The sequence below is a fragment of the Furipterus horrens genome, unplaced genomic scaffold (genome assembly GCF_987537825.1).
Source record: "Furipterus horrens unplaced genomic scaffold, mFurHor1.1.pri manual_scaffold_1, whole genome shotgun sequence".
Taxonomy (NCBI): domain Eukaryota; kingdom Metazoa; phylum Chordata; class Mammalia; order Chiroptera; family Furipteridae; genus Furipterus; species Furipterus horrens.
The window spans coordinates 95,491,673-95,512,852 of NW_028327171.1; the positions used below are offsets into that span (position 1 = coordinate 95,491,673).

General features: G+C 41.7%; 1 protein-coding gene across 1 annotated transcript in view; it reads left to right on the forward strand.

The window, feature by feature from the left end:
- Nucleotides 1-21,180, forward strand: part of PHLDB2 (pleckstrin homology like domain family B member 2) — a 246,362-nt gene that overhangs the window by 99,426 nt on the left and 125,756 nt on the right. Inside the window, exon 2 of the mRNA XM_090276411.1 lies at nucleotides 6,020-6,134. Within this exon, the coding sequence (XP_090132537.1) occupies nucleotides 6,020-6,134 (115 nt within the window). The remainder of the gene's footprint in view (nucleotides 1-6,019; nucleotides 6,135-21,180) is intronic.

Consider the following 21,180-nt stretch of genomic DNA (forward strand, 5'->3'; position numbering starts at 1 on the left):
AATTCCTCCCTCTCAGACTTAAGACCCTTTATAATCTTGTAAAGGACGATGGGCGAAGGTCTCGAGCTCCTCTAGCCGCTTCAAGCTGGACATGGTCATCGTCCTACCTACCCTTGGGTCCAGAAATCCCTAATAATAGTGGGGGTGTGGAGGGGAGGGTGGCCTTCCCACATGGGGAAGGATCTTGCAGACTCCAGGTAAGTTGGCTGTCCCTGGACAACGATATGCTCGGTTTAACAGGCTGGCATCCTTGTTGTATTCTGGGGGCAACAGATTTGGCAACAGGGTTAAAGGACATCATTCAATCCATAACCACTATATGACAAACGGCAGGGATTAATTTTTCAATGTCCCACATTAGGGAAAAGAAGGGCTTCTTTGGAGGAAGGTGTGCCAGGCACATCTCACCTGTCCAAAACTCTTTTGCCCATTATACTTAGTTTGGGCTTCTAATAAATTATTGAGTACAAGATTTCACCTCTTTGATTAAATGTATTCCTAGGGTTTTTGTTTTTTTTAAATGCAATTGTAAATAGGATTGTTTACTTAGTTTCCTTTTCTGTTAGTTCATTATTGGTGTATAAAAAGGCTACCAACTTTAATATTTATTTTGTACCTTGCTACTTTACTGAATTTATCAGTTCTAGTAGTTTTTTAGGGTCCTCTAGATACAGTATTATGTCATCTGTGAATAATGACAGTTTTACTTCTTCCTTTCTAATATGAATGCCTTTTATTTCTTTTTCTTGTCTGTTTGCTCTGGCCAAGACTTCCAATACTATTCTGAGTAAGAGTGCTGAAAGTGAACATCCCTATCTTTTTTTAAAAGTGTATTTTATTGATTATGTTGTTACAATTTTTTTCCCCTTTGCTCCCCTCTGCCAAGTACGCCCCTCCCCTCCAGCAATCCCACCACCCTTAGTTGATGTTCATGGATTGTGCATATAAGTTCTTTGGCTTCACCCTTCCTATGTTATTCTTAACTTTACCCTATTTTGTAGCAACCAATTATGGTTCTTAATCCCTGTACCATTTCCCCATTTCTCGCCTTCCCCCCTCCCAGCTGATAACCCTCCAAATGATCCCCATACCTATTATTCTGTTCCTATTCTGGTTTGCTTAGTTGGATTTTGTTTTTATTTTTTTAGATTTAGTTGTTGATAGTTGTGAATTTGTTGTCATTTTAATGTTCACAATTTTGATCTTCTTTTTCTTAAGTAAGTCCCTTTAACATTTCATATAATACTGGCTTGTTGATGATGAACTCCTTCAGCTTTATCTTGTCTGGGAAGCACTTCATCTGCCCTTCCATTCTAAATGATAGCTTTGCTGGATAGAGTAATCTTGGTTGTAGGTCCTTACTTTTCATCACATTGAATACTTCTTGCCAGTCCCTTCTTGCCTGCAAAGTTTCTTTTCAGAAATCAGCTGAGTGTCTTTTAGGCATCCCTTTGTAGGTAACTGTCTTCTTTGCTCTTGTGGTTGTTAAGATTCTCTCTTTATCTTTAATATTTGGCATTTTAATTATGATGTATCTTGGTGTAGTTCTCCTTGAGTCTAGCTTGTTTTGGGCTCTCTGTGATTCCTGGACTTGTATGTCTAATTCCTTTGCCAAATTGGGAACTTTTCCTTCATTATTTTTTCACACAAGCTTTCAATTTCTTGCTCTTCTTCTTCTTCTTCTGGCACCCCTATGATTTGGATTTTGGCACGTTTAAAGTTGTCCCAGAGGTTCCTATGCCTCTCCTCATTTTTTTCAATTCTTGTTTCCTCATTCTGTACTTGCTGACTGTTTTTTTCTTCCTTACATTCCAAATTATTGATTGGAACCCCAGTTTCCTTCACTTCACTATCAGTTTGTATGGAATTTTCTTTGTTTCATTTAGCATAGCCTTCACTTCTTCCCTTATACATTTGCAATACTGAAGTATAGCTGTCAAGCCTGTGATCATTTTTATCACCAGTGTTTTGAACTCTGCATCTGTTAGGTTGGCTCTCTGCTTGTCACTTAGTTCTCCCACTGGAGCCTTGATCCATTCCCTCTTTTGAGCCATACCTCTCTGTCTCATCTTGACAGCTCCTGTGTTTGTTTGCCTCTGTGTCTTAGGTAGAGCTGTCGTACGTGTTACGTTGTAAGTGGTGGAGTCTTAAGTATTCGGCAGTACCAGGTGACCCATTTCACCACGTTGTGGTGCTGTGTAGGGGGAAGGGGTCAGAGAGGGAACAATGCTGCTTGCTTAGCACTCACCCCTTTTCCAGGCACTTCTCCCACTTCTGTATGGGTCTGGCGCCTCTCTAGCTTTTGCCCTGGCTGTCGTTCCCAGGGTGGGTGGATCTGTGGATGTTCTAGGACCATTGGGGCCCTTTAAACAAGCAGACTCTGCTGAGAGACTGGCAGTTTCTTCTTCTGCCCCAACCCCCACTGGTTTGCACAGTCAGAAGCAATGAGGCTTTATTTTCCCCGGTGCTGGAATGGTGAGCTGTGGGGTCTGGTTTGGTGCTGGGAATGCTCCTCAGGTGTCCCTCCATATTTTTAAAATGTGTGACTGTGATTTCTGCTGGCCTGCCAGTGCTCCTGCTGCTGCTGCGACCACCACACCGTGCCCTCTCCACCACAGCTCTGCCCCTCCTACCTGTCTGGATGAGTATTTCTTCTTTATTTCTTCGTTTGTTGGACTTCCATGCAGCTTAATTTTCTGGAACTTCTGGTTGTCTCTAGTTTTGAGGTAGTTGTATTCCTTCTTAGCTGTGGAGGGAGATGAAGTATGTCTGTCTAGGCCTCCATGTTGGCCAGAACCTGACTCATTCTTATTTATGGTTTCTATGTCCTTTTTATGCTATTGAAGTTCTCACTAAGTTTCTTGATCATCTTTATAACCATTGTTTTGAACTCTATATCTGGTTAATAGCTTGACTCCTCTCATTTTTTTTTTTCTCAATATTTCTCCTGTTCTTTCATTTGTGGTATGTTTCTTTGTCTCCCATTTTTTCTATCTCTCTGTGTTTTTTCTGTGTATTACAAGATCTGCTATGTCTTTTAGTCTCGGTAGGGTGGCCTTATTTAATACATGTCATGTGGTGCCAGTGGCTCAATCTCCCTTTTTACTTGAGCTGGGTGTTCCAGGAGTGTCCCTCTGAAGAACATCTGAGCCTTCCTGTTGAAAGTGAGTTTAATTGCTGTTGGTATGTCTGTGGATGGAGTTGACCCTCAGGTTGCCTGGCTGTGAGAATTGGCCACTATCACAGTGTATGTGTCAGGGATGACCCTTCAAAGTGTATTTAGCCCCAGCAGGGTCTGGTACCTACCAAGACCTACCTTTGACGTGCTGCTTATGGGACTAATTGGGTAATGCTCTGATGTGATCTGAAGCCAGCCACCAGGTGTGTTGGTTCTGGGACTCTGATACAGAACAATATCACATACTTCTGTGACTGATCCTGGGCTACCTATTAAGAGACACAGTGTGATCCATGTTTGATAGCTGTCTGCACTGGGCCTGGATGTGTGTGGGAGATGTCAAGCTGTGTACAAGGCCAGTTGCCATCAGTACTGTCCTGGGGCAGGTCAGAAGACTCAAGGCACCATGAGACCTACTGGCATCTTCTACTGCTTGTTAAGTGCAGCCACTGAATGAACCTCAGGTGGTACACAAGTTTCTTGAAATATGTTCTTTGAGAGCCACCAGATAATGGCAAGTGGTGTTCAACAGGTCAGTATAGATTCAAACTCAGGGCCAATACTGGCCTTGGCTACTGAGTAAATGTCTCAGGATACACCAAGATCACCTGCCACCCACCTGTGGCCTTCAGACTTTTGTGTTGGGACAGGGTGTCTGAGAGTCATCAGGGTAGAACCAGTAGAGCTCATCAGACTAGAGCAGATTAAGCCTTGGCTATGTGGATGGAAGGCTCTGCACAGGAATGGTGAGACTCCTAGGGCATGCAAGAAGATGGCCTTTGCTTTATAGCCACAGAACTCAGCCTCTCCTTGTGTGTCTCCAGCACCACCTCAAGCTCACCTGGAATTCTCCACGAGTTTTTAAAGAAAGACTGCAATGCTGATGTGGTCTTGTTGCTGCCAGCAAAACCCACAGCTGTGGGAGAGTTGGGTAGAGCAGGAACTCAGGGAGGTACTGTAGCTCCCAAGACTAGTGTGTGTGGGAGGAGGGCCCCACACAGGATCAGTGGTGCCTGTTGGGTGTTTGGGGAAAATGGCCCTTGACCTAAAGCCATACGACTTAGTTCCTCCCTGTGTGTCTCTAGCACTCCCAACCTTGCCTGGAATTCCTCCTCAAGGGTTCTTAAAGAAAGATTGCAACACGGGTTAGTCACTGCCCATGCGCAGATACGTGGTTTGCAAATGTTTTCATACATTCTGTGAGTTGTCTTTTCACTTTCTTGATGGTATTATTTGCACACACAAGTTTTTCGAGTTTCTATTTAATATAACAATAGAAGTCTATATTTCAGCATTTTCTGCTAAAATAATATTCAAGTTGGTACTTCCAATGGAAGAGTTGGCCTTGTAGTTCATTGACAAAAGTGAGACCCTCAGTATGAAATTCCTTTGCTTTCAACCTTTCCTAACACACACCCATTGTTCTACATGACATCTATTCTCATCACCTTTTCTCCATCTGTTATCTTGGAATGAGGAGTGCTTCAACTAGTCAAGGCCAACTCACCATTTGGGTTCTTGCCCTGTCCTCTCTTTCTTCTCTCAGGACCTTACGCCATCATTTGGTCCCCTTTCTCCTAGATCTTTACCATTTTCCTGTCTTCCTTCAGACAATGAACCAGCTTAGCTCACTGCTTGTAATTTTGAGGAAAAGCAAAAGTTCTTAATATCTGTGTCTTCCAAATATACATCTCCAGCCATGATTTCTACCCTGTACTTCACCTGGATGCTCTACAGATATATTCCAACTCAACATGTCCAAAATGGAATCCCCCTTCTAATTCCACATCTGCTACACTCTGTATTTCCATTCTTAGATAAGAGCATCAACATCTACCACTTACCTAAATTCACACCAGACTCTTCTCTGCACCCACCTCCCAGTACCAATTAATCATCTTGGCCTGATAACTTTGACCTCCCTTATGTACCACAGTCTGAATCTTACGATATTAAACAAATGCTTTAGATTAATTTCTTAACATCTCTCCCTTGAAATATTGTACATGTCCCTAACAGGTCTTTGTGTCTCTAGTTCTGCCACCATTAAAATCCATCCTCATTAATACATCAAGAGCAATTTAAAAATTGAATAGGGAATGGGAATTGTTACTTTACAAGGTAGTGCACATAGTGGTTATGTGACTTCTGAGAACTCCTTTATTTTTCCTGGGCCACAGGTATTTTATCTGTAAAATGGCAATGATAGTAGAAACACAGCAAATGGGAGCCCTTACATGATAGTGAGACCACATTATTTCCTAGGACATTCCTGACTCTACAGAAAAAGCAAAAAGCAAAAAAAGAACCTGGACATACGAGAGCTGTGAGAAGCCTGACAAATACAAGAGCTCCTTGGAGAGCTCTTAAGAACATAGACATTGGTTTCCTTTTCTATAATATGAGAATATGTAAATACTAAAATAAATAATAAAGACAAAGTATGTAACAGGATAGCTGGTAAATAACAAGCATGGGATTAAAGAAACAAAGAAACAAAGAAAATAAACAAGAACAAACCCCAAGAGAAACAACTATGCTGAGAAGCTGATTCCTTTTATTGTTTAAGTATTGCCCATTGCTTGTTTGCTGGCATGTTTTTTTAATCTGTAATTATTCTATCCAAAAGTGTGCCTCCATTGATAATGATTGGTGGTGATGGCATTTAAGTTTTGTCATTCTACAGGGTCAGCAGTGGGATTATAGGATGATCCAGGATGTCTGTAAATTCAAAGCAATTAGTGTTCCCAAGATGTTAACTTGATTGACCATCAGTTGTCACAGGTCACTGCAGCTTTCAGCTTCCCAATCATCGGATTTCTCTTTTCTTGCTGTGTATAGGTTGGCATCAATCCTAGTTTCTCCTCTGAGATTCGGCAGAAGATCCTGATGGAGGAGAAAAACGTCCAGAAAGAGGAGCCCCAGGAGGATGGAGCTAGTGATGTGCAACACTTAGGTGAGAACTCTCTGGGTGTCCACCTCATCTTCAGAGATTTCCAGTAAATGCATACAAGTGCCTACTCTCCACCATACATATGGAATGACTGAGCATGGTTTAGCATAGACCCAGGAGTTCAGCAAGCTGCAGGAAGACAGCCTAAGGCTGGAAACTCTTGCCTAGAGCTTTGGTCATAGGCTTACTTACAGCACTGAAGACACGTGTAGTTTGGTCCAGATGCTGAATGGCAGGTAGGGTAAAGCAGCTGGCATGGCAAGGTCTTTCCCAGTGACTCGCCAATCATTCAAAAATTAAAGCTTACACAAAAAGGGGTGAATGGGACACAAAGAGAAAGGTATCATGTTTTTAGGCTAACTAGAAGAGAGGCTGATCCTGCTGTCACCTTCCAGGAGGGACAAGGCCGCAACCCAACCACTCCCAATTCACAGGGCTTGTGGTGCTGGTTGAGTCTTTGTAATATGTTCCTGGCATTCAAAACTGAATAAATGAAGTCATAAAGTGTATATTTTCCTCATTATTTTTTATTATGCTTCAAAACATCAAGTAATAGGGATAGGGGAGGAGGTGCTCAGGGATATGCTGGGAACTTGGTGTCAGGTAACCTCGTTAGTATTTCCGTGAAACCAGCCTGTGGTCTCTGCACTGCAAAGTCCTCTTTATTTAGGAAGAGTGATTCAAGTTAGATTAAAGTTTTCATTTAATTGTGCTAAGTTCTAGACACAGAAGTTAAAATAGAAATCTCCTGAGTTAGAATTAGTAAGGGTTCTCCATAGAATCAAAATCAATAAAAAAAAAATGTGTGTGTGTGTATACACATATATACACATACACACAGATTATATATATGTGTATATATATACACACACATACATGTATACATATATACACACAGGGTGGGGAAACATAGGTTTACAACTGTTCATATGGAAAATAATACAATCATTAATAAATAATAATACAGGAATAATCTCTGTTCATGTATTTACAACCATAAACCTACTTTTGCCCCACACTGGAGAAAGAAAAAGAGAGAAAGAGAGAGAGAAAGAGAGAGAGAGAGAAGACATGGAGATTTATTCTAAAGCATTGAAACATTGTCTCCTGTGGCTGTGGGGTTGTGAGGGATGGAAAGTCTGAAATTTGTAGGATAGGTCTGCAGGCTGGAAATTCAAGCAGTACTTCTATAATGCAGTCTTGAGGAGAATTCCTTATTTGTGAAACCTCAGTCTTTGTTCTTAAGTCTACCTGTTGGATGAGGATGACTCACATGATAAAAGGTAGTTTGCATTTCTCAAAATATACTGACTTAAATGTTAATCACATCTAAAAAATACCTTCACAGCAACATCTAGACTGATGTTTGACCAAACAAGTGGGCACCATAGCCTAACCAAGTTGACACAAAATTAACCATCACAGCTCTCTAACCTTAGGGAGTTTATGTCTTGAGCAGAGGTGGAAGGTAAAACAGAAAATTTTGCAATCCAATAATATGAAGTACATTGGCACCTAACCAAGACAGGGATGGAGCTGGGAAAGCTGTCTGGAGGGTATGATTTCTTAACTGACTGTTGCTGGTTATGAGGAAAGAGGTGAATGAGCATGACACATGGGAATAACTGCAAGAAGTGCATTATGATTGACACTCCCCCTCCTTGTAGGAAGAGGAGGGAGGGAACAGCAAGCCACTAAGTGGAAACATAACCTGGAGGGACCAAATGACTTCTTTTGTTGTTGTTGTTTATTTGCTAATGCTGAACTGAAGATTCTGGATTTATTGTATTCTAAAGGCATGGAAGAGTCACTGAAGAATTGTTAAGACTGAAGTGATGAGATTAGATTTTTAGTATTCAAGACCAATCCACATATTCAACAAATATTTGATAGTGTCTGTCACATATGAAGCACTGTGGGAGGTTCTGGGGATGTAATGGTCCCTAACATCACAAAGTTTAGAATTTAGTGGGGAAATGTGGAAAAAAACAAATATAATAATTACAAATTTTAATCGGTACTATTGAAACAGACTTAATTTAGAAACTTTATAATTCCAGTGTCTGCTTACTGCTCTCCCACTGTTACAGAAACGGGGGTGTCCAAAAAACCCCAGAGTTTGCAGCTGGGGGATGGGGAGAAGGAAGCAGCTTTCAGGATGCCTTCACATGCCTGAGTCTAGGGGCTAGCATCTTCGTTATGCAAATGGTGAATGCATCCAAGGCCTCAAGGAAATGGGAGGGGTCTTGGACTGTGAGATAGTATGGAAAAAGCACACAGATCCTGTGTGAGGTTCTGTGAATGGTCAGAACTGAGTGCCGCGCCCACTTCGTCACAGGACGCAGTCAGGGATTTAAAAATGAGCGGCAGACATTTTAGCCAGGCTGACCATGCAGGTTTAACGGGGACTGACGATGCAGTTTAAGGAAGGGACGTACCTTGCTGCTTTGAAAAGGAAGGCTCTCCATGTAGATTACAAAGGACTAACTATGCAGTTTACAAGGAGGCTGAGAATCCACGAGGTTCTGGATTAAAAGCTGGTGGACACCATAACACAGACGAGGTCTCCCCAATCAGAATTGAATGATTGGCAGCTACTGGTAAAGCTGAACTGTGTTTGAAAAGTAGGGAAACAGTATCTCTAAGTTTTCTAAAACTAGCCTGGTTTGGTTTAAGGGTGTTTTAAAGAACATAAGACTTAACAGCAGAAATCTGCAAATAATTAGACATATCCGTCGGCAGCCATCCGTCTCGAGAAACGATGGTGTAGCTTCTTAAGAGTCCATCTGCACCGCCGAGAATGGCTGTGCAGTCCGACTCGGGAGTGACATGGTAGTATCTGTCTCCTCCCGTGTTGAATCGACATCTTGCGATGACGCTGAAGCTACAGAGCCTGGGCAGGGTAATATGGAGGGTCTGCTGTTGCCCATGCAGCAGACCCCCCTTCTCTTCGCAGCTGAAGGGTCCAAGGGAAAGACGGAGTCGATACAGCTTGGCTTCAGGTGCGCCGCAGGAGTTGCCGGTGTTGACTACAACGTCAAACCGCCTTAGGGACTCCGGCTCCGGATTTTCTGTCGGGGTTTACTCCCTTAGCCTTTCCCCTGAAGAGGTATGCCGCAAGGCAGCGGAGGTTTTTTGGAGTCAGAGTTTTCCTTCTCTGATCAGAGTTTTCCTTCTCTGGTCAGAGTTTTCCTTCTCTGGTCAGAGTTAGACCTATATAACTCTTAAATAAGGAATTCTTTTTCTTTTCACTAAACTCTGGTATTGAGAGTTATAATTTTGGCGGCGGGCAATCGGGCCCCTAACTAAAGAGCCCGTGGGTTCTGCTCAATTGGAGCAGCCCAGAGGCTCTGTAACACCACCAGCCATCACATCCCTGTCATAGTGCAAGCTTCAAATACTGAGTAATCCCTCAGCTACCACCTAGGCTGCATCCCCTCCCTGGGCCAAACACAGGGGGTCTTGGATTTGACACTTACTGACTCTCTTTCTTGAAAGTGTGAATCTTAGCTTTCCCTTTAAGCTCCTCCACCTTCCATTGCCTTGAGTGAGCCTTGCCTACCACATACCCAATGTTCCTCCAGCCCCTGACCTTCTGAAACTTCATCCCCGGACACTTGGGCTTGTCCTGGCCCTCTCTAGGAGTGGGAGTTAAGAATACTATCAGATGATAAATGAAGACAAAGGGAATGGAGAGAAGAGTACTACTGACAGGCAGTTAAAAGGTAAAAATGATATGGTTTAGAGATGGGTTAGTAATAGAGGATTAGTAAATAAGATATTGAGGACATTTTCCAAATTGGGGAATTGGGAGACTAAATGTAAAAGGATGACCTTTATTTTGCTATAGAATGTAACAAAGAAGGAGGGTTAAAAGGTGCCAGTGGGGAAAGGTGATAATGATTTGGACATGTTGGTCAGCAGTGCCCAGGAGACATCCCTCTAAAGTGCACAATATGTAATTACCACCTTCTCCCAGTTGCACCTCTCAACCCTCCTTCTTTGTTATACTGAGAGGATTGTCGCAGTTGGAATGAAAGGCAAGGAATTGATACTTTCAATAGGATCAAAGCATTCAACTATTTACAAAATCATTGAGAATTTAACATGAAGTGCTAATAGCCCATGAAAAATAAAACTTTCCTTTGAGGGCAAATTACCAGTGCATTATTCATTAGGGATACAGTTGCTCTCCACCCATTTGGATCCTTCAAAATTGGCTGTGTAAGAAATTTTCCACCTGCATGGTCACTTTGATAAACTTCAGGAACCAGATAGAATGAAGGACAAAACTAGCTTGTGCAACAGAAACATAATCAACCACATCAGTGTTTGTCTTGATTGCACTGTCTGTCAATGCTCAGCAGACCAGAGGAATGCAAAGCATTGAGATGATACCCCACCCCCACCTCAGCACTCCAGTTGTTGGAGGTCCTCAGATCCCACCTGGGCTTTCTGGAGAGGAAACAGAGGGAGGGAGCCACAGAAAGCTCTGCTAGCCAGCATGGGGAGGGCAAGGAAAATAGCCTTTTAACTATATTCATATTTGCCTTCTTGTCTGGCAAATTCATCCAATATATTTAATATATATTAGATATACGTCTAATATATCGTGCGTTGTTGGGTTGATAAACCTTTTGTAGCACTAACTTTAATATTAACATTAAAGGTATGGTATATCCATCTACCCATGTTGAAGTTCTAGAAGTTCTTATGTCAATCTTATAAATATACTACAAATACTTTGGGCAGCAACTTCTTGAAATGAATAACAGAAGGGCCTTTTAAATAGACTTTCTTTTTTTTCCTTTTGGAGAAACACAGTAAATGAATTTCAGTCATCTTATTTAGGCATATTTGTAATTCAAAGAAACTCTTCTGGTTCCTGAGAATAGCCAGAAATCCCAATGAGTCTAAAAGAACTGTACTAGTTATAAACAGCATTAATAAATGCTTCAAACAATCATTTAGAACTTCGTGAGCTCTGATAAATCTTTAGTCATAGCTGGGTGCTATATAATAAAGTTTTTATTAGCTCTCTTAACAACTGCCCTAAGAGAAACAATGCAATTAATATCCCCATAATGTGAAACATCAAAAAGGTCAAGCAAGTAGCCCTAAGCCTCTAGTGACGCAGCCAGTACACTGGAATTTTAAGTCACTGAATTTTCAGTCCAACACTTGACGCAACAGTCAAAATAAAGATACCCATTTCATGCTTATTTCTGTCAGAATCTTGGGATCTGTGACTATGGAGTCATTATAAGACGAGAAAAGGACAGCAGTCAGGAAAAGGTAGAGAGATTCAGGATCTTAACTGGGCCCTTATAAATAGTTCATTGAGCGCCTTGACTTGGATGGATACCTTTGTTTTACATATTAGGAAACAGAATCTGTGATGCTTTATTGGAGTCTTTAAATTCCATGGCTGGAACTCATCTTTCTCTTTCTTCCTAGCCTTATATAATGTTTCCACTTCCTACATGCCACTGGCTCTTCGTGTTCTTGTCAGGCAAGGAGGAGCCTGTTCAAGTTGAGAGCAAGAAAATGACATAATTAAAGCAGTATTAGATATGGAATCTAAAATTCAGAGCCCCCCTCCCCTCCCCTTAGATCTGGCCCCAGCTCCCTGGGTCTTCTCTCCCACGCCCCGTCCATGCACTGTGGACTCAGGCAGGCAAGCTACATCAGTCACCACTTCCCCGACCTGCCTCGGCTTCACTTGTGCCCCTGCCTTGTTCATGTGATCGCCTCTGCCTAGAAGGCCCCGTCTTTCAATATGAAGGTCACATATGTTTCCCTAATAGATTCATTCGGCAGAGATATCTTTTTTTTTTTACAGTATCTTTAATACTACATTATGATATTACAGTTATAGTAAATTCCTTATTAGAACATGTAACAAATGTCTTATTTTATCTCCATCTTCCACCCATCTAGACATACCCTGTGGAATAGAGTAGATGCTTAGTAAATGTGCCTTTGTGTTTAACATTCCTCATGTTTGGAATCCTACTCCCTGTTCTGAGATGTCAGAAGTCTCTAGTGCAGTGAGGTCTGCTTATATCTGATAGACCCATTAGAACACTTATTCCTGCCCAATGTTACTCAAAACAAAAACAAAAACATACATTAAAGAGAATTTGAAATCAAGATTTAAGATAAATGGAGGGATGGAGAAAGTCAGATAAAGGAAAAAATAATGAAAAGCAACAGAGAAGAGAAGCTGAATCTCTTAAAATATCAAGGAGTACTACTGATGGAAACAGTACTGATATCACAGTACTATTTCTATGATAAGCAGATAAGCTACAAAGAAAACTCCTTGTTTTAAGTCTGCCATGCAAGAAACCATAGACAAATTCAGGGTCCTCAAGTGATTAGAAAAGTGGGCCAGACAAACACAGCTGGGACAGGTCAATCTAAAGAACACACACACACCCACACCCACACCCACCCACACACACACACACACACATACACACACACACATGCCCTTGAATCCTTTTCCTGTTTCATTCCAACACAAAGAACAGAAAAGATTGGGAGCAGAGCAAAAAGAAACATTTTGATACAGAGATTAATCAGGTGTTCAAATGTATTTAGAGTACTCATAATTAGAGAACCAATCTCTTAATAATTTGAACATAAATCAGTATATTGGGATAAATTTTCACTTTAATTTTGGTTAATTTTCTGGTGTTAATTTGAAGAACTAATGTGTTATCTATACTTCATATTTTAAATATATACTTGAGAACATAGAGCAAAATCCAAATATCTAATAAGGTTATTAGAATACAAATATATAGAAGACATAAACAAAAATAAAGAGTAGAAAGCAAAATCTTTGTTACCATAGTACAATAATTTAAGAGTAAATTTGACGCCAAACTTCCTGGCAACCAGAGTACAAAGGAAAACATTGACTTACAAAGTTCTCCTTAACAATTATTGCAAATCCAGTGTGAAAATAGATGGAAATACCTTTTCTAATTAATGAAAGTACACTAATTTTGTAAGAGAGAGAAAATTTATCCTAGTAGTAAATTCTAAAGAGTCTATGATAAGAAAATCATCTTACATAGGCCAGTGTAACACAATGGTTGATGTCATTGACAACAGTTCCACAGGAAAAAGACAAGTGTGATTGGAAACTACTCTTTTGTTGAGGACACAATGCCTAGTGAAATAAACCAGACACAGGAGAAAACCCCTGCATGATCTCATGTATTTGTAGACTCTAAAAAAAAAATCAAATACATAGAAGAAGGAAGTAAGAAGTTGATAAGCAGATGCACAGAGATGAGGAACATGGGGATGCTGGTCAAAGGGTACAAAGTTACAGGTAGATAGGATAAATAAGTCTAGACTTCTAATGTACAGCATGGTGACTATAGTTAATACTGTATTGAATATTGGAAATTGGATAAGAGTAGATTTCAGGTGTTCTCATCACACACACATGAAGGTAATAATGTGAGAAGATGTGTCAATTAGTTTGACTGTAGTAATCATTTCACTATGTGTATGGCCATCATCAAATCACCATGCTTTATACCTTAAATATATGCCATTTTAATTTTTTTAATTAAAAAAAAGAAATTACACTTAGAGTGTTCCCATAGTGTTATCTAGCCCCTGTACAGCGTGATACCTATATTATCAAATTAATTCATAAAAATAAGAGTTTGATGTTATTAGTCCCACTTCTCAGAATAGAAATTTATTTCTTAGTTAAGGTAAATAACATTCAAAGGGGCTGCCTGACTCCAAAAATCATGAGCTTTTCATTGCACTCTGTAAATAAAAACTTATTGATTCTCTGCTAGGCTATCACTGGAAACACAGCAAAAAATCTACAGATTCAGGACATAAGAGTTAATTAAGTCCAACCAGTCTTTGCTAATGAAAGGGTACAACAGCAAAATTAATTCCAAATGAAATAATTCATATATCATAGTGTGCGACACTTCACCTTTCCCCAACTTAGAGGGTGGAGGATACAGAAAGGTAAGATCAGGTACTATTAACATTACAGATCCTGGAGAAAGGAACAAAAAAGTTAATTCTGCTGTGTAGTTTACAACACAATATCCTTAAGTGGACAAGAGGAAATGGCAGAAGGTGTGGTTCTGGTCTTTGATTAAATAGTGGACTTTGTTTTAAAAAAAGAACCCAGGAAATGGAAAATGTACAAGGGAAGAACTCATTTCTTTTTTCTTTCTATTTTTAACTAATTTATTTATTTATTTATTTATTTATTTATTTATTTATTTATTTATTTATAAAGAGTTCATTCATTTATCTTTAGAGAGAAGGGAAGGGAGGGAGAAAGAGGGAGAGAAACAATGATGTGTGAGAGGAATATCAATTAGTTAGTTGCCTCTTGCTCGCCCCTCACTGGGGACCTGGCTACAGCCCAGGCATGTGCCCTGACCTGGAATCAAACTGGCGACCTTTCAGTTTGCAGATGACACCTTACCCACTGAGATATACCAGTTACAGCTCTTTCTATTTTTTAAAACATCACAACTAAAAGAAAGTCTTGTAATAATGACCATTACAATAATAATAGGTGTTCAGTTTTGAGTGCTTTCTATACATTTTAAGATGCTGGGTCTGTACTTCACATTTAACTTCTGCACCTTGTTGATTGCTTCTATCTTCAGGTCAATATGACATTATGAAAGCTATTGGAAACCATACTAACTCATTAGGAGTGAGATGGTTCACTGGATTTAGTCATTTTAAAAAGTTACATTAAAAAAAATGTTACATTAAATCAATATTCTCTTAGCTTTTTCCATGTTTCTATCAAGTCTTGGTGCATAGTTTACACAAATATGAAAAAATGATCTATACAACTTTCAAGGAGCTTGACTATAGTAAAGAGATTGAGAAGTAAACAGATTTTTTTTAAGCAATGAGAGGAGGCCAATGAGGATATTTTCCTCTCACTTAGATTATGAATTATTTATAATACAGATATTTCTCCTGATACCATTCCTACTTAAAAGGAGAGTTGGAGGGGAGCGTTTAAGAGCATGTATTCTGAAATCATGCTGCTTGTGTTCAAATTCTGCCTCTATCAGTTTATTAGCTGAGTAATCATTGACTTCTCTGCGCATCATTTTTTCACTTAGAAAATGGGAATAACAGTATTTAGTTTATAGGATTGCTATATGGGTTAAATTATTTAATACTGGAATATATTTGGAAAAGTACTAGCAGCCGAGTGAAGTGAGAGGAACTCGAGCTGAGGTCAGATCATGTATTGTCTTTCTGAGCCATTCTATGGACTTTGGCTTTCGCTCTGATTGAGATGGGGACCATTGCAACGTTTTGAGCAGGGAGTAATAGATGCCTCAAATGTTCTAAAAGAATCTCTCTGGCTTCAGTGTTGAGTACAGCCTGCATGGGGGGCGAAAGTATTAACAGAACAAGGATAATTAAAGTCAAGACGTAGTGATAGATTAGACCTGGGTGGTAATAACAGTGGAGGTGGTATTTGAATTTCAAGTTTATAGTATTTTAAAAGTAGAGCCAAAAGGATTTTCTGATGGAATGGATTTGAGACGTAAAAGAAATAGAAAAGTCAAGGACGACACCAGGATTGTAGGCCTAATAAGAGAGAGACTTCAGTTATGTATGGGTGTTTGGGGGACAAAAGGAGTACTTTCAGGGTATCAGTGTTGAAAATGTTGAGTGGGAGAAGACTAACAGATATCCAAGTGGGCAGCTCTCTGGAGCCTACAGTTCAGGGGAGATGACCAGGCTGGAGGTAAAATCTGAGAGTCATCATCACACAGATGGTATTTAGTGACACGAGACAGAATGAGATCACTATGGGAGCAAGTGTAGATGGACAAGACAGATATCCAAGGTTGGAACTCTGGGCACTCCCACTTCTGAGTCTGGAAGAAGAGAAGGGATCAGCAAAGGAGACAGTGTGGTAGGAAGAAAACCATGAAAATGTGGTGTCATGGAAGTCAAATAAAATCGTTTTTAGGAGAAAAAAAAGTGTTAGTTGTTACTAATAGTTCAAGTGAGATAAGAACTCAGAAACCTTCAGATTGAGTAATTTGATCTCTGTAAAATGAATTCTAGGGTCACAATAGAAGGGAAAGCCTGATTGGAGTACTGTAATGGAAAGGGAGAACTTGGAGTCAGCTTTTCTTAATAACTCTTTAAAGGACTTCTGCTGTGAGTGAGCAGGAAAAAGAAGGAGGGAGGCAAGTGTCTGGACGTGGAAGTTGAGTTGAGAGTAATTTTTAAAATGGTGAAAATAACAGGATTTTATGATGATGGTGATGATCCAATAAACGGGGAAAATGATGATGTGGGAGAGAAGAGAGAACTGCTGGAGCACTTAAGTGTTGGAATGATCCCAGTGTGTTCTGTGGGCCAAAGAGCCGGGACAGCGGGAAAAGTCCTATAAACGCCAAGCTATCTATAGGTAAGCCTCTCCCCCAAATTAGAAGTTACACTCTTACTTGCACACATGAAAAGTGTATTAAATAAACTATTTGTTGATGCCTACGAGCGCCACTCATGGTGTTAGGTATGTTGCATAGATTATCTGGAAGTTTATTAACCACCCTGTGGCATCAGGATCATTATTACTACACTATAGATGAAGAAATTGTTGTGGGAGCTAACGCAACTTGCCCAAAGTCATACTGATAATAAACTAGTATGCTTCACTGTGCTCTTTATTGCTGTTGTGAGTTCCTCCAGGGCCAATGGCCTTTATCTTTGTAACCCCAGAGACTTGCTCATAACTTGGCAGAGGTTCACATTCCCAAGGACCACGGTCTGAGGGCCACCCTGGGTCCAATTGGTTGCCTTCCTCAGAGGCACCCATTGGAGGACATTCACATCAACGTTGTTTTCATTGGTTACAGCAATTCAGAAAAATACGTTGGAAAGTATAGACACTTTCAAGAAAAATAATTGAAAGAAAATTTGCATAAGTTTAAAAATCCTTAACGAATGACAGCTAGTGGGGGAATGGGTTAGGGTGGAGGAATTGAGCATAAAGAAAAAAGAACTCATGGATATGGACAACAGATTGTTGGGGGGGGGGATAAGGAGACTAAATGGTAATGGAAAACGATATAATAAAGATTAAATTAAAAAAAAAAATCCTTAGCTCTTAGCTGAGGCCCTTCCCCAATGACTTGGCAGAACTGCTTTTCTGACTCAACCGGTACCTGCCTTCCGGCGAACTGCCGGGAGCAGCTGTGGCCACCTGGAGTTTCCCAGTAGATACCTTGCAGTCCGGTGAGGAAATCATTACCCGAGGATGAGTGATCCTCCCGCCCCTTCCAGCTCATTAAAAAAAAAAACAAAAAAAAAAAACCCTGCCACAAGTCTCTAGTGCGCTGCTGTAAAGAGGGCTTTGTGAAACCTGTTGATGGGGAGCACAGCCAGACGGACTGTAAACTTCTTCCCGGGAGTTTCATTGCCCCAAGTCCCTTAGGTGCTGCCACAGTGGTTACGGAGGCGCAGGGGGCTCAGGATGGTGCGGAGCCCGCCACTGCGGCCTGAGGGGTAACCGCACGAGGTGGCTGGGCGCTCCGAGCGTGCCTCCCCTCCCTACGCGCCAGCACCCGGCCGCGCCCACGCACCAGGTGAGGAGAGGGAGGCGGCTGGCTGGGAAAAGGGGGCCGCGCCAGCTCTGAGCGTCTGGCCGCTCCCCGGGGGCGTAGCCTCCCCCGCCTCAGAGTTGGTCGCCGCCGGTTGCGCGGCAGAGGGTTGGGGGAGGAGAGGAGGCAGTGGCCACTGCGGCCAGGGAGGGGCGCGCTGCTTGCGCACCGGGATTCGGAGTGACTGCAGCGGGGGCTGGAGCCCAGGGCCGAGGAGAGGGAGGAGGGGCGGGGGCTGGGGTCAGGCAAGCGGGTGGCCGGCCGGTGGAGAGAGGCGGCTCGGAGGAAAGATGAGGCGGTGAGTGGGCGCCGGGGACACAGAGTTTCTTTGCTGCTTTTGCAGGCTGTAGGGACAAAAGCCCAGGCTGGGGGTTAGTGGAGCCCGGGCTGCGGTGCTTTGGAGGGGCCCGAACCCCTGGGGACCTCCGGTTGCGAGGATCCTGGGAAGGTACTGTCGGGGTAGAGGAGACGCTCACAGAGTGACTGTAGGGCAGAGGCGGATTTGGAGGGAACCAAGGCAACTTTTGCCCAGAACTCTTGAGATAGATACCCAAGAGAGAGGAATCAGGATCTTCGGGTTAGAGCTGCTTTGTCGCTGTGGGCAGAGGAAGGAGAAGGTCCGCTGCTGTGTGGGGCGCGGGATTCAGAGAAGACCCCCCTTCCCAAATATATGGCTAGCTGCGCTTCTGCTTCCACTTTGTTTCAAGAGTGGGGCTCACGAGTTTGAATCACCCCAGAGCCTCAAACTCTGATTTGGCCTTGGAGTCCCCAAAACGTCTACGGTATGGCGGTCCCTACACCCCTAAAGTTAGCGGCTGGACGCGATGGGCAATCTTTGAACCCGTTTCACCCACGCCAGGCACGGCGGAGGCGCTGCTTAAAGGTTGGCTGGTACATTTAATAACTTAACTCTAGCAGTCATCATTTATTAAAGCGTCCAGGACCTGGCTAACTCCCGCCACTGCCAGGAAATTAAAAGGCTGACAGGCTGTTCCTTCCTGGGCTGGGGTTTCCCGTTCAAAAGAGTTTCGGAAGTTGAAGTTACTTCCCGCGCCTCCCCCATTTACCTTTTGCCTGTAAAGAGAATTGCGCCCGCAGCCTTTTAAGTTGGTAGACTTCCCTGAGGCTGGAAACCTTCACGGCTGGCCCTGTCCCCATCCCTGGAAGTATTGACTCTGCAGCTCCGAAGTAGCTCTCAAGAGTTCTACAATGCACAATCTTAGCCAGACACAACTGGGAGTGGAGCAAGGAGATGAGGCAGAAAAATGCGGAGTCTGTTTAGTATAAATATTTGTCAGCAACATTTCCCTTCATTGTATGAATGGTTAAGTTAAAAGTAGTTATTTTCAAGTATTGGATTTGTAACTCTGAGTTTACTTTAATCAAGGCGTTTGAGATATTTCTCTTGTGATTCACCCGTTATCTGAATTCAGCTGGGGGAAGTCTGAATTAAGTTCAGTTTCAAAGGGTTAAAGTTTTGCCCCTAATTCTTGGTTCCTGGAAGGATAGCAACAGAGTAGTTGAATTTGGGATAAATAAACCTTTGAAGCTGCCCACTATTTTAACAGAATGGCTGCATCCCTGTTAGCGTTCCCAATTGTGTAAATATTTGAATAAAGAGCTAAGGTCCTTTGGAAAGTAATAGTTGTGTCTGTTCACGATTGTCTTTTAATATCATAGACTTAGTTATTTTAAAAGTTTTGAGTTATTTTTTTGTGTGTGCCTTACATATTTAATTGGAAATTTAAACACGTATTTAAGAAACTCCGAAGTCTCCAAAACATAACTGGCGTTTCCTTTAAAAGTAAGGGGGAGTTGAGTTTTTGCTCTTAGTTAACTAAGAAGGCTCACACGCCTTCACCTCCTGAGACCTAGAGGTTTGCAAATCCCAGCCTCTCTCACAAATGGAAAAATGAGATGTTTGGTTAAAAGTAGCCATCATTTCAGTCAATTTGCAGGGCTCAGTCTTTCAGGCAGCTGGCAGCTGCTGCTCTTTTGGGTTTTGGATGGACTATGTAGGGGGTGCCTCTTGGATCCCTGTTTGAAGTGGGGGAGGAAAAGATACATACTGCAGGAAAAAGGGCTAAGAGCTTGCTATGTCCTGTCTTAAAAGAACCCAGAGCAAAGCTGGAACTCTTCAGCACTCTTTTCAGAAATATTTTATTTGCCGGCTTTTGAGAGAGAGAGAGACAGAGAGCCAAGTAATTAAACCAATCACTGGTTCTCGTTATTTTCTTCAAAGCCCTACTCTGAGGTCTAAGCAAGGCTTGACTCTGGAGTGCACTAGAGAAGTTACTGTGAAAGTCGTGATTCCTTTTAAATACTTTGAAGAGCAGTTGAAGTATGACTTTTTATGTTAATTCTCAATCCTTTGCAGAGAGGCTGTGCTCTGAATGACTTGGGAAGACTGGGGTTTTGTATATCTTCCAAGGGGAATGCACAAGCTTTATAAATCTGATATCTTGGTGTACTTATTAACTGTGTAAATGTCAATCATTTGCAACAAACAACAATAACAACAAAACTATTAAGTGATGTGCTTTATTTTAATAAAGCCCTGGGATACATTACAGCAGTTCTCAATGGAGAAGGGGAGGAACTTTTGCCCCCCAGGAGATAATGGCCAGTATCTGGAGACATTTTGGTTCTCCCAACTGGGGGTAGGAAGCAGCCCCAACTGACAACTGGGGCTGGCTTCTAGTGGCACAAGGCCTCAGACGCTGTGTACTATCCTACAGTGCACAGGACATGCAAACAAAGAATTATCCAGCCCCCAACTCTTCACTAGAGTATTACCTCATGGGCATTTGTTAACAAGATGAAGGATTTTAATCTAATTTGGATCCCCAAGAAACCCATTGTGTTCTTGCTCAACAAAGAGACTATGTCATAGAAACCTTTTTGTCTGCAGCAGATTCTTTTGCCCTTGGCACTAAGAGGCTTAATTAATATACCATAGATTTAAAGGAGCTTGTACTCACTGAGGACTTTGAGTCACTGAGAATCACAGAATTTTGGAGTGTTAGTGTGCAAAGGCACTCAGAGATCACCGAGTTCCACTTTTTTATTTTATAGGTATGATAACTGAGTTGCTCAGAGATTAGGTCTCAAGTGAGTCAGTGGCCGATGTCATTCTAGGGAGAGCCCAGGATAAGAGAATTTAGAAACTGATATTCATGAAAATGTAATTTTTTAAAAAGTGGACCTGACTCTCTGTGAGAGTTTAGAGGTACCATTCTCCATGAGAAAATAAACTCTTTGATAAGGGAAGAGTGGCATTAGCCATTGTGACTAGATCTGTCAGCCCCAAGAAGGGGATAATTCTATTTTGTGACCTGTGACATTCCATGTCTGATGCCTGCACCATCATTCTCATGGCAAAAGGGGCAACAGATGGT